The sequence below is a fragment of the Lithobates pipiens genome, unplaced genomic scaffold (genome assembly GCF_037356315.1).
Source record: "Lithobates pipiens isolate NorthernLeopardFrog02 unplaced genomic scaffold, aLitPip1_a1.2 Scaffold_8, whole genome shotgun sequence".
Classification (NCBI taxonomy): domain Eukaryota; kingdom Metazoa; phylum Chordata; class Amphibia; order Anura; family Ranidae; genus Lithobates; species Lithobates pipiens.
Genome location: NW_027507903.1, coordinates 104,074,702 through 104,089,405, shown reverse-complemented (window position 1 = coordinate 104,089,405; position 14,704 = coordinate 104,074,702). Strand labels below are relative to the sequence as shown.

General features: G+C 42.4%; 1 protein-coding gene across 1 annotated transcript in view; it reads right to left on the bottom strand.

Annotated features, from left to right (window-relative positions):
* Positions 1 to 11,211: 11,211 nt before the first annotated feature.
* The window catches only part of COMMD4 (COMM domain containing 4), a 47,760-nt gene continuing 44,267 nt past the window's right edge, over positions 11,212 to 14,704 (bottom strand). Inside the window, exon 8 of the mRNA XM_077472564.1 lies at positions 11,212 to 11,734. Coding sequence (XP_077328690.1) covers positions 11,694 to 11,734 — 41 coding nt within the window. The 3' untranslated portion in view covers positions 11,212 to 11,693. The remainder of the gene's footprint in view (positions 11,735 to 14,704) is intronic.

Below are 14,704 nucleotides of genomic sequence, written 5' to 3'. Positions count from 1 at the left end.
ATTATATAGATGATCCTTCCATCTTCACCGATCCCTCCACACTCCTATCTACTATGTATATATTATATTAATATTTACAGTGTATGTATAACATATATGTGTATATTCTATATATATATATATATCTATATAGATATATATATATATATATAGATATATTATACTAATATTTACAGTGTATGTATATTTATAGCGTATTTATATATTTATAAAACAAGTAATATTAGGCTGCCCTCACATTGAGGTGGTTAAAAATAAATCTGTGTCCAAAAATATCTATAAAAGGATCAATAAAAAGATCATATGAAAAGATATTTGCTATAATCTTTGTATAGATATTTAAAGGAGAAATTCAAATTATTCAATATGAGTGCACCCCAATATTACTTGTTATAGGTGTGCACCCCAAATCTCAAACACACGTGCACGTACATATATATATATAATGTATATACACACTATATTACCAAAAGTATTGGGACACCTGCCTTTACACACACATGAACTTTAATGGTATCCCAGTCTTAGTCCGTAGGGTTCAATATTGACTTGGCTCACCCTTTGCTTCAACTCTTCTGGGAAGGCTGTCCACAAGGTTTATGAGTGTGTCTATGGGAATGTTTGACCATTCTTACAGAAGCGCATTTGTGAGGTTAGGCACTGATGTTGGAAGAGAAGGCCTGGCTCGCAGTCTCCACTCTAATTCATCCCAAAGCTGTTCTATAGGGTTGAGGTCAGGACTCTGTGCAGGCCAGTCAAGTTCCTCCACCCCAATCTCGCTCGTCCATGTCTTTATGAACCGTGCTTTGTGCACTGGTCGAAATCATTTGGTGGAGGGAGGATTTTGGTGTGGGGTGTTTTTCAGGGGTTGGGATTGGTCCCTTAGTTCCAGTGAAGGGATCTCTTAAAGCGTCAGCATACCAAGACATTTCGGACAATTTCATGCTCCCAACTTTGTGGGAACAGTTTGGGGAAGGCCCCTTCTTGTTCCAACATGACTGCACACCAATGCACAAAGCAAGGTCCCTAAAGACATGGATGAGCGAGTTTGGGGTGGAGGAACTTGACTGGCTGCTGAAAAGGGAAATCGCCAACTGAAAATTTTCATACTGGGCATCATCCCGGTATTACCATTGCAAACTGAGGACATCCATGGACGCCCTACAGTCCATATCATTCCCTGCATCTATTACCTTTTGTACCACCCCCTCCTTTAGAATGTAAGCTCTACGAGCAGGGCCCTCCCATACCTGCTGTATTGAACTGTAATTGTGTTGTCCCCCCCTCTACATTGTAAAGCGCTGCGTAAACTGCTGGCGCTATATAAATCGTGTATAATAATAATAATAATACAGTCGGCAAGTGGTTAACGGCAATGGTTTGTGTCTTGTTGCAGACAGTGGACACTCATTATTATATCGCTTTCCAGCCCTTCAAACTGCCTCCTGCTACAACCAAATATTCAACATTTTGACTCATCAGTCCAGAGCACCTGCTGCAACGTTTTTGTACTCCAGTTTCTGTTTTCTACGAGTCGCTCTGCCTTGTTTATACATCAGAGGTATAGATTTTTTATTCCAATTCTTCCAAGAAGACGACTTCTGGACAGAATTCTCTGGCCACTGCTAGGTGTACCTGGGTCCCGCGATTTCTGTGCCAATGGCACTACTGACATCTTCTAATGTTGAAAGGGAGTAAATGTAGTGATGTAGAATATACTCATAACATGGTACAATTCCCCATCATTCTTTATCTATAGACATATCCCTCTAGTGCTGGGCGCCAGTGACTGTCATCACATCTGTGAGCCTGACCACAAAGAATTGTGGTATTAGTAGTCTTTCAGACCAGAAATTCCTTCACGTGATATGAGATCTGGACCACACATCCCAGGGATCTTGGCTACAACCCAAAGAGACTCCTTCTTCCTGGGTCTTGCTGTGCGCACATCTTCCATGCGGGAGGGGAGAGGCTGAGGCCTACCACACGCTGAACGAGTGATTCCAACCCAGCACCGGAGGGCTTAAGCCTGCCTGCTGTTCATCAGACATCCATACGGCACCTACACAGCAGATCTACACTACTGTCACCTGCATCCATGGGCCGGTCATTGCTGAAGGACGTCTCTTCCAGGATAGCTGTCTGCAAGGTGTAAGCTAGTCTGGTCGTTGGTGAGAGGGCAATTGCCCATCCTTTGCAACCCTTCCTTGCTACTATATCTGAACACTGTGTACAGACACCTTTTACCTTGGGAACACTTTATTGTATTGCTGTTTGTAACAATGTACATAGACACCTTTACTTAAAACCACTTCAAGGAGCATCACTAACTTGTTTAAGCCCTTCGGCTATTACCACACCACTGTCCCTTATCAGATACAAGCTATGAGCTCCAACTGCTGGCGAAGACTATCAGGACTGCATCTTGAACATTGCTGTTATTAACATATAAAGGGCCCCAACTCTATCCCCTATTTCGTCTGATCTCTCATAAGGATATAAAGGTCGAATAGGACAGCCTGGGGTTCCCCTTTAGTGTGAGGCTGCCTGTCCTAGATAGCTAACCTATTACTGCCTTTATAGGTTATGCTTCATGTGGTAATTCATTGTACATATGTGTAAATTGTGCTTTTGTACTGTTTTAAATTGCCTTTTAGGGGAATTATTCTTCAGAGTCGGCTGTTATCCAGCACTTGGCTAACCAATCCCCCTTTTTTGTGCATCAGTACCACAGCACTTACTCCAGTAAAAGTGTGCATACTATAAACATATTTGACTTATGTGACGTGTCATTTAAAGGTATTGTGGAAGATGTCTGAACCCAGAGTGTCAGGTGGGCTGGAATGTTCACAGGGTCATGGCGATGCATAACAGGTAGATCCAAGCAAATCTCAAGGGGGGCGTGCTACATAAGCACGATGTGTCTTTCATCTGCTGCATTAAGTTTCCTTTGTTGATCACTGCCACGATGCTCCTCAGCATTGCCCGTATCTTTTGCTTCTTCAAAAGAGCTTGAACAGCAAATCTTGAAACCCCAGTCTGCTTTGAAATCTTTGCCTGGGAGAGAACTTGCTGATGCAGTATACAGTACCTAGCTTGTATCTTGTTGCTGTAATCAATCTTGCACTCGTGTATGACCTGTGACATGAAGTTTAGCTGTTCCTCACCTAGTTTTAAAAGGAGAAGTCCAGCTTGAGCTCATTTGGCTGGGCTTCTCCTACGGGTCACAGGAGTGCAATTTGTATAGGAATCTGTGACCCGTTTTCAGCAGAGAGAGTCCCCTCTCTGCTGACGTCACAGGAATCAGTGCAGGTAACACGTCATCATGACAATAAAGTCTGGATCTGCCAAGTGCCTGGACTGATACCCATCTCAGCCTCTCAGTGAGCCACTGAGAGACAGCGATGGCCACTCCCCACCCCTCCACAGCTCAGCACTCCAAGGAGCGTGGGCGGCAGAGCAGAGAGCAGCTGATTGATTGACAGGCAACAGCTCTCTGCTTGGGGAGCTGTTAGAACCGATCAGCGGTGTTCAATCGCTCAGTCTCAGTGCAGAGGTGCCAGGGGACAGATGCAGCATCGGACTCTTGAGGGGAAAAAAAAACAACAAAAAACATACTTCTCTTTTAAGCCTCCTACACGGCGGTTTCTGTTTCAGTTAGACTCCTTTCACACTAGGAAGTTTTTTGAGTGCTTTAGAGCTAAAAATAGCGACTGTAAAGCGCCTGAAAAATGCTTGATCTACAATCCCAGTGAAAGCCTGAGTGCTTTCACACCGGGGCGGTGAGCTTGCAGGACATTAGAAAAAGTCCTGCAGGCAGCATTTTTGGGGCAGCTTGCGAGCAGTGTATACACCACTCCTCCACCGTCCCTGCCCATTGGAATGCATGGGTAGCGCTGCCGAAGCACCTGCAAATCGCTTTAGAAGCGGCTCTACATGAGTGCTTTTAACCCCTTCTAGGGAGTTAAAAGCACCCGCTCCTGCCCGAGTAACAGTGGTAAAGCACCACTAAAACTAGCAGCACTTTACCGCTACCACCCCCCCCCACTGTGAAAGGGCTCTTAACCACTTGCCGCCCAGTCAATAGCAGATTAACGTCCGTGAAGGTGTTCTGTTATCCTGACTGGGCGTTATATGATGTCCTTCAGGATAACAGCCATCACGTGCCTGTGGGGGCACGCATCACGGCGAACGGTGGATCGTTGTCAGTCTGACACACCTCTCCACTGATCTTGGTGATCTTGGTAAAGAGCCTCCAGCGGAGGCTCTTTACTACATCACAGCTAATCACGATGTAAACAACAGGAAAATCCATTGATCAGCTTTTCCTTGGTGGCTCTCCTGAAGTGCAGCCATATCAGTGCCCGTCAGTGCAGCCATATCAGTGCCCGTCATTGAAGAAGAAAACTTATTTACAAAAATTTTTTACAGAAACAAAGAAAAACTTGTTTTCTTTTCAACGTTTTCGGTCTTTTTAATTTGTTGCTCAAAAAAAAAAAAAATCTCAGAGGTGATCAAATACCACCAAAAGAAAGCTCTATTTGTGGGAACAAAATGATAAAATATGTGTTTGGGTACAGTGTAGCATGACCGCGCAATTGTCATTCAAATTGCTACAGCGCTGAAAGCTGAAAATTGGCCTGGGCAGGAAGGTGTCTAAATGCCCAGTATTGAAGTGGTTAATTAATGTGTTTCAACCTACATATGAAATTGAGAATGTAGTTAACTAATATATAATAAGCAAAATAAATAAATAATTTTTTAAAAAAAGGGACCCACATCCTAAAACAATGTGTTTACAAGCCAAAATGAATACTGTATACAGAGAAAGGGGAGCAGAAGGATTTTTTTTTTTTTTTTGGTACCATCAGAAGCAAAACATCCAGATAAAATGAAAATTATTTTATTACAATATTTTAGAAAAGCTGTACACTCACTACTTTACATTGTAGAAAAGTGTCATTTCTTCAATGTTGTCACATGAAAAAAATCTAATAAAATTTACAAAAATGTGAAGGGTGTACTCACTTTTGTCAGATACTGTAGATCCATGGACTGCTAGATTTAGCACTCTTTTAGTTTGTTTTCTACGGTTGCAACATTCATAAAATGCAATATGTTTTGCTCGTGTTAAAGTAATTAAAAAATGTTTCTTTACCTTTTTAATAACAAAAACATGTCATACCTGCTGTGTGCAGTGGTTTTGCACAGAGCTGCTACGATCCTCCTCTTCTAAAGGTCCCCTGCCTGCGCTCCTGGATCCTCCTTGCTGAGTGCCCCATAGCAAGCCGCTTGCTATGGTGGCACTCGTGCATGCTCCCTCCCGTGCCGGGTCTGTGTGTCTTATGGACAAAGTGGCTCGTCCCCGCCTCTACTTCCTCCTCACTGGCTGTGATTGACAGCAGTGAGAGCCAATGGCACCTGCTGCTGTTTCTGAGCCAGAGCGGAGGAAGAGAGCCAGTAGAACAGCTGTGCACATTGCTGGATCGAGACCGGGCTCAGTTAAGCATTTTTTGGGGGGGGGGGGGGGGGGCAGGAATGGGGAACAGCTGCATACGGAAGTTTTTTTTACGTTTACGCATAGAATATTTAAAAAAAAAAACACCTTCAGACATCAGAACCACTTTATATGCACTTTTTTTTTTTTTTCAAAGACCAACGCCAGATTTTTACATAAACACACTACTACTGAGGAACAGATTGTAAAGTGGACTTTACCCCCTTTCACCAACCAAACAAATAAAATTTAAAAAAATCATATCAGAATGCAGCTCCCATGACTTTAAAAAAAAAAAATCCCACGTGGTGTAAACATTCAGTGTGCTATGGGTCTAAAAAAAATGGTTTCTAAAAAAAAAATTGATAAATTTGTATGTGTGAAATAGACGTGCTGTGAATATCACCCTATTATGAGCTGCAGCTGAGACAAGGCAATCGTGCCCAATGCCCTAGAATGAAATGAATATGGATATATATGAAACACATATGGGCTTTTGCTAATGTATGTTTCTGTGTATGAGAAGGATTTGGGTAGTGATCAGTGCTGATTATACACTATATTACCAAAAGTATTGGGACACCTAACTATCTATATATATATATATATATATATCTATATCTATACACACACACACACACACACACAATATAACTCAATATTGAACCCTATGGACTAAGACTGGGATGCAAATAAAGTATATACCGTATTTATCGGTGTATAACACGCACCTTAACTTTAAGAGGAAAGTTTCAGGAAAAAACCTTTCCACAGACCTCTGAGCCCCCTGCATGGTACACAGAGCCCTTGCATGACACACTGAGCCCCCTGCATGACACACTGAGCCCCCTGCATGACACACTAAGCTCCCGCATGGTACACAGGCCCCTTTAATTATAAAGCCCCCCTCCTCCTCTGCACTCCCAGGAGACCACCAAGTCTCCTGGGACAGCATTGCCAGCATGCTCTGGATCGGAGCTATTGAATACCTGCATTGCCATTGCTGCCGGCCCCTTCTTGTGTGTCACTCCTCCTGTGTCACCTGTGGATCTTTTGAACACCTCCATTGGCGCCGTGGACCCGGTCATGTGACATATCTCTGCTCTGAAACATTTATGGGCACATGACCGCTCTCCTCCTCCAATCACAAGCTACACTTGAGGAAGGGGGCGGAGCGGGAGGAGGAGAGCGGCACTGGTGGAGGGGTTTGAATTGCCATACAAACACCTGATTTACCCCCCCCCCCCCCAGAAAAAAAAAACAGATATCGGCATATAACACGCAGAAATGTGCGTGTTATACACCGATAAATACGGTATATATATATATATATATATATATATATATATATATATATATATATATATATATATATTCACACACACACAAACTTTAATGGTATCCCAGTTTTAGTCCGTAGGGTTCAATATTGAGTTGGCCCACCTTTTGCAGTTATAACAGCTTCAACTCTTCTGGGAAGGCTGTCCATAATGTTTAGGAGTGTGTCTATGGGAATGTTCATATTTGTGAGGTCAGGCACTGATGCTGGATGAAAAGGTCTGGCTCACAGTCTCCACTCTATTGCATCCCAAAGGTGTTCTATTGGGTTGAGGTCAGTTTGGGGAATGGCCCCTTCCTGTTCCAACATGACTGCGCACCAGTGCACAAATGAGATCTATAAAGATATGGATGAGAAAATTTGGGGTGGAGGAACTTCACTGTCCTGACTTCAACCTGATAGAACAGCTTTGGGATGAATTAGAGCAGAGACTGCGAGCCAGGCCTTCTTGTCCAACAAAAGTGCCTGACCTCACAAATTCGCTTCTGGAAAAATGGTCACACATTCCTATAGACACACGTCTAAACCTTGTGGACGGCCTTCCCAGAAGAGATGAAGTAGTTATAGCTGCAAAGAGTGGACCAACTCAATATTGAACCCTACGGACTAAGACGCCATTAAAGTTCCCAGTACTTTTAGCAATATATAAAAAGTCCACATGCGGCGCTAATAAAAAGCAACAGTCTTTGAAGTAGTAAAATAGGAAAAGATGATAATACCTTCACCAGTTTTCAGTGTGTATAGGGAAGCACACCACACCATGTGATAATCAAACCTGCTTACCAGATATCAGCAAGTGATGGGCATTGATTAATAAATTCCAAAGGGATCCCATCTGAACTCCTCAATCACCAGTAGGTAGATGGTTAAAATACATTGCAAAGCTCGCATCCATTCACTTGTCCCAGGCAGCAACAAAGCAGTAAACTTCTAGCAGTCAGTGGGCATCTCACCCAATCAAGGGGATATCGCCACCAAATAGAAATAAAGCAGCATATAGTGAAGCCCGTCTCACTTGTGAAAGGATTTATTGTAGCAACTTACATGTACGGTCTAAGAGAACGATCATCATAAAACAAAACACTACGGCATTCAGCGTGCTTGTGTCTCATAGCCAGCCTGACATGTTTTCATTCGAATGATAATATATTTTTCAGACCATAAGACACACTTTTTCCCCTAGAAATATGGGGGAAAATGTGCCTGCGTCTTATGGTGCGAATATACGATTGGCACCACCCCCGCCGAGCTCCACGGTCTCGGCCTTAGGAAAAGCTGCAGCTTCGGCCTAGCTCCGGAGCGGCGGCCATCTTGGTGCACCCAGCCGTTTGCAATGTGATCGTTCCGTCAAATGACGGAGCGATCACTTGTAAACAAACCGGCCTCATGATGACGCCGGTTCCTCTCTCCCCTCTGTGTACAGATCTGTACACAGAGGGGAGAGATCGGATGGCAGCAGTGCTGTGGGCTGCATCTGTAGTGCCCACAGCGCTGCTCTGTGACAAGTCCAGTCACAGCCATCCCTCCATTCCCTGCCATTACTCTGCCATACCCAGCCTATATCCTGCCAATACTTTCTATGGTAATGGTCACTCTGCATTTCATGGGCACTGGAAAATATTTTAGTACACCATTTGGTTCAGAATATTTTTTTTTCTTGTTTTCAACCTAAAACCTAGGCGTGTCCCATGGAGCGAAAAATACAGTATATTCATTTATTTGTCTTCAGAACGTTGGACTGAGCTTCATCAAAAACATGGACAATAAAAACACTGCTGTTTTGATCTTCCTCCTCTGGAAGACCCACAAGTGCCTCTAAACCATTGTTGGATTCATTTATGTGTATATGCAGTCCAATGACTGCACCAAACACCCAAGTGTCCAAAGTTTTTACAATTTAGTTCATAGCAGAAAAAAAGCCATGTTTTAGGGCTCAAACAGTCTCCTTTGTCCACTTGTTATACTGTCCTAAAGTGATTGTACAGGCAGTTTTTTTTTTTTTATCTTAATACATTCTATGCATTAAGATAAAAAGCTTTCAGTGTACAGCAGCCCCCCTTGGCCCCCAACATCCATCTAGATCCAGCAACATTGCAGTAGTGTCTTGGCTGGCCGGGACTCCGCTCCTCAAGGCAGAAAGGAGGCAGGGCTGGGCCACTGCTCAATGTCTGAATGGACACAGGGAGCTGTGGTTCAGCTTGAATGCCCCTATAGCAAGCTGCTTGGTCTGGAGGCACTTAACAGGAGAGAGGGGCCAGGAGCACCAAAGAGGGACCCCAGAAGAGGAGGATCTGGGCTGCTGCTTATTTTTAACACACCCCCCCCCCCCGCCCGAGACTTTAGTGTCACTTTAACTGCCCTTTGAAACTGTTCCAAGCAGAAAACCACAGATCTATCTGGTACCTACACATCCGAACCCATTTAAGCACAGTAGAAATTCCTGGGCCCTTATCTCGAAAAATGCTTGAACGGCTCTATTAAATGAACTGGTCGATAGTGTCACAAAAGCATGCAATTGCTGATCTTTTATATGTTCTTAGTGGCCAAAATTGCTATAGCCACAGCTTAGAAAAGTTCAGTGTTAGATTTATTAGTGGCCAAACGTAAACCTGCCTGGATAATGCTTAATGAGAAAATGGTCAGTATAATGCAGGATACTCAAAAGAGCTTTGAGAAGGTTTGGACTCCCCTGGATGCATTATTTGCAAATTCCATCAGAATGTCACTGCTGGGTTGGTGGGAGAGCTGGACATAAGCGGGCAAGCTATACTTGCCTCCTCTTTTCCTTTCTTTGTCTTTCTTATACTACTTCTATTTTTTCCTGGAATTATAGGCATCGGACGTCCATATCACATTCCTGTTTCCTGAATAAGGAAAGGCTATTGTATGCTTTCTGCATTATTTTATGATGGAAAATGAGGGGGGGATTGTGTTGCACACACACACGTGGTGTTGGACACACATCTTTGTTATCCATGACCAATTCTGCTCTGTAGTAAGGCCAACACTACTTCCCTCATGTTGTATTGTTATCCCTGATCTGCTGCAACAATCAGAAGTTCAGTCTCCCCCTCTAATTCCACTCCTATGTAATATTATTCTCTTTGATTATGTAATGGGTATTCTACACTTTCTTGTTTATCTTTAATGTATGGATGTCCTCAGATACGCTCTATTTTTCTTCCTGTAAAAATATAAAAACGTACAAAATTATTGAAATAGAAAATTCAAGCCTTGAGAAACGTGAAGTTTATCTGGCCCTTTAAACACGCTGGATTAAAAAAATAAATAAAAAAATTACACTATAAACCAATATTATCATTAAAAACTTTGGACTCTTGGACATGTTTGGTCCTCTCATTGAACTGTATGTTTTGGCTTCTCATATGTCTTGAATATTTCCAAAACGAGATCTCCCTTCCATGATTTCAGATTGTTTCTGCCCAACTGGGAGGTTTGGGTGTCTCCATCAACCATTATGTGTTGCAGCACCTCCTGATACATTCTCTAGAAAAGTGATTCTCAACCAGGGTTCTGTGGAACCCTAGGGTTCCTCCAGAGGTTGCTAGGGGTTCCTTCAGCATTGGGCAATTTCTGCCTCTCAGATAAGTTCCCACTCACACCATTGATCTTTTTAGCTATCTGTAAGGGGGTAATTCTTCTCAAAGACCACAAGTGTAAGGACCATTCATCCAACTGACCATCACACTAATGTATCATGAGTTGTAGATTTCTAATTTTTAGCAGGGGTTCCCCGAGAACTATTTTAAGGGTTCCTCTGTGTTGAAAAGGTTGAGAAAGGCTGCACTAGAACAACAGAAAAAAGAAAAAAAATTCAGGTAGAGTGGGATCCCCTCATAATGGATCAGATGCTCAAGTCTCCTAAAGATATAAAATAAAAATAGGTTTTCATAACTCAAAGGGTACATGCCCTTTGGAAAATAATTTGAATACTGGGCTTTTTATTCCTATTAGGGTTCCAAAAAAAAGGGGTGGGCTGCCCTAGGTCAGTGGAGTTCAATAACCAAGCACTGCAAATGACAGCAGAAGTGCTCAGCTCATACCTTTTCATGTGCTGTTACAGTGTCCCCCTATAATGGGCCCCCACAGAGAACACATCTCCTGCCCCACCCAGCCATGCAATTCCTGGGGCCCTATAGACCTAACAGGTGACCTGAACATTGCGAAATAGAGGCGACAGGCATATCTGTGGAAAAGAGTGACTTTGAGAAACATAGTGTTTGTACATTGCTGCTGTAAACTCATTGCACTACTTATATTATCACATATTCTTACCTACAATTAAATGTTTAAATGTATCCATCAACTCATGATTTATAGATATGAATCAAGCACCCAACATCTAGGCAGCTCCTATAGTAATAAAGCATTTTATTAATTGCGGACAATTTAACCATGCCAACAACAATCAGGGAAGCTTTGAATCACAACATAGAAAATGACCATTGTAATAAGATGAAAGTGCTGGGAATAAAATCCGATTTCTCTTACTTAGTCATACATAACACAGAAAATATAAGCGCCACAAATTCAGAAAGCTGAAGTCTCCAGCTGAACACCGATGAATCAATTTGACTTTTTTTGTTAGACATCACAATAGCGTAGAGTCAAGTTATATTCTCCAGTCCACTGCATGTATCCTGGTCCATAATGCGGCACAGTTCCAGAATGCCAATCTTCTGAAAGCATGAATAGCTTGGAGAGCTCAGTGTTTATAAAGAGCTACTTGACTTTACTGAGGATGTAATTGTCATCAGCAAAAGCCTCTTATCAAAGTTCTTGTAGTCTCTTATGAAATGAAGACCTAGACAGCAGCGCTGACAAAGATCAGCAGTGTCAGTTGATGGCATTCATCATTTCGAGGGCTTGTTTTAATTCTAGAAAAACAAAAAACAAATGCTTATTTTTAACTCTGGTTAAAAAAAAAAAAGCAGAGAAGAGCTTTGACAGTATAATGCAAATACAAGCCATACTTGACGACTGAATACAGATATTAAATGATTGCTCTTCAACACAAGTATATGTGAAATATTTTATTACATTCCTGAGCAATGTCTCGCAACTCCAGTCCTCGAGTACCCCCAACAGGTCATGTTTTCAGGTTCTCCATTATTTTGCACAGGTAATTTGATCAGTTTCACTGCCTTAGTAATTACCACAGCCGTTTCATCTGAGGGAAATTCTGAAAACAGGACCTGTTGGGGGGTACATGAGGACTGCAGTTGAGAAACATTAATAGCAATAGTTTGCCTTCCATAAACAGATGCAGTTTTACAGAGCTAATGCAATGGTTATGGACACATCTAAACATTTTTTTTCTGAAATAACCGACTGACAAACTTTAGCTTTAAAACTATACACTTTGGGGTTGATTTACTAAAACTGGAGCAGCTCTGTATAGAAACCAATCAGCTTCCAGGTTTTTCTTTATCAAAGCTTAAAGTGGTTGCCTAGATTAAAGGCTTACCTGTAGGTCTATGACCTGTGGGTCCAAGGCTTACCTGTAGAAGATATTTACAAAAAGACAGGCACAGCTGTCTACGGTGCATGCACCGTACACAGTGGCACGCAGGCGCACTGAGCATGCCGCTGCTAGCGGCGATATGCCGTTAGTGGAGGCTCCCGTGTGCATGCGCGGGAGTGACGTCATCGCTGCTCTGCGATGCATAGTAGCCCATTATGCTTTACCTTTGCAGGGAGACAGAGGAAGTAAGCCCATCAGGGTTTACTTCCTCTTTAATTGAACAAGCTGAAGGTTAGAAGCAGACTGGCTACCATGCACAGCTTCACCAGATTGTGAGTGCTCCAGTTTTAGTAAATCTCCCCAAAATGCTATATAGTTATTTTCTTCAGATAAGGCAGTGGTTCCCAATCTCAGTCCTTAAGTACAACCAACAGGTCATGTTTCAGGATTGCCTTGCACAGGTGCTTTCAATGAATGTCCATGGCCTGGTATTTGGGACGGCAATTTTATTTATGGGAAGTTCCTCAAACATAGTCTTTCAGAGGTATTTGAAGAATGGATGTTGGAAAATAAGGAATACAATTACAGCTATAAAGTAGTCAATCCTCAAAGATCACAACAAAAATCTAACGTCAGGTTTCAGAGAGCTTCAACAGTTCAGAAAAATCTGCTGTGTATTTACATTAGAGGGCTGAAAGGCTCTGCCAAGATCCTGGTGTAAGGGCTCCGTCTCACCATTTAGGTACCTCCGACCTTGTGCAGTTTTTTGCACATTCCAACACAGCACGTTTTCCACAACCCATTCAATTCATTGGGCTGCCCAACACACTCGAACACATAAAATATGGTAGACATGACTTTCAAATTCCCGCCACACCAAACTGCATTGTTCTGAGATACCATGCATTTTGTTGGCTGCAAACGCACTGAAGTTTGCTAGATCCTTTAGGGTGCAATTAAGAACTAATGGCACCAGCACCGCAAGTAGTGTGAACGGTCCCAGTACAAACCAAAAAGATTTCTATGCCTCCGTTGTGAACTTAGATGGTCTCATATCACCTGTAGCTCCAAAAGGCGTATGAGAATGTAAAGTGCTTTTACTTCTTGTTCATAATATATTAGTGTGCATACATGTTAACATTAACAATTGTACTCTTAAAACGAATGATTAATTATTAAGGTAGCTTCATAAAATCAGAAAGTATAAGTATAAGGATTTATATACAGAAGAACATTCAGGATTTTTGCTGTCACTAAACGGAATGTTTGACGGAAAGCTGAATCTGCCAAGAAGGATGTAAATACCTACCAAACCTTGACCCCCAACATATACAGGTGCATCTCAAAATATTTGAATATCTTCAAAAAGTTAAATTTCAGTAATTAAATTCCAAAAGTGAAACTCATATTTTATATAGATGCGTTACACACAGAGTGATATATTTCAAGCATTTCTTTCTTTTAATTTTGATGATTATGGCTTACAACTAGTGAAAACCCAAAATTCTATATCTCAGAAAATTAGATTATATAAGACCAATAAAAAAGAAAAAAAAAAAAGAGCATTTTTAATACAGAAATGTTGGCTTACTGAAAAGTATATCTATGTACAGTATAGCATGCACTCAATACTTGGTCAGGCTCCTTTTGGATGAATTACTACATCAATGCGGCATGGCATGGAGGCGATCAGCCTGTGGCAAGGCTGAGGGGTTATGGAAGTCCAGGTTGCTTTAATAGAGGCCTTCAAGTGATTGCAAGTCCCATTTTTTTTTCTTTAAAAATAACACACGTTATACTTACCTGCTCTGTCGCAGTGGATTTGTACAGAGCAGCCCCAATCCTTCTCTTCTCAGGTGCCTCTTCTGTGTTCCCGGCCCCTCCCTCCCGTTAAGTGCCCCCACAGCAAGCAGCTTGCCATGGGGCACCCAAGCCCAGCTGCAGCTCCCTGTACCCATTCAGAGTTGCAGTTCGGCCCCATCTCCTATCTCTCCTGATTGGCCGAGTTTGATTGACATCAGCGGGAGCCAATGGCGCCACTGCTGTGTCTTAGACAGACAATCAGGAGGGAGAGTCCTGGATGGCCGAGACACTCCTGGACATCACTGCAAAGAGATGGGGCTCAGGTAAGTATTAGGGGGGCTGCTGCAAACAGAATGCATTATGAAAAAAAAAAACCTTCTGACTTTACAATACCTTTCAGCTCATCTGCATTGTTGGATCTGGTGTCATCTTCCTCTTGACAAAACCCCACAGATTCTCTATGGGGTTTAGGTCAGGCGAGTTTGCTGGTGAATCAAGCACAGTGATACCATGATCATTAAACTAGGTATTGGTACGTGTGGGTAGGTGCCAAGTCCTGCTGGAAAATTAAATCAGCCAC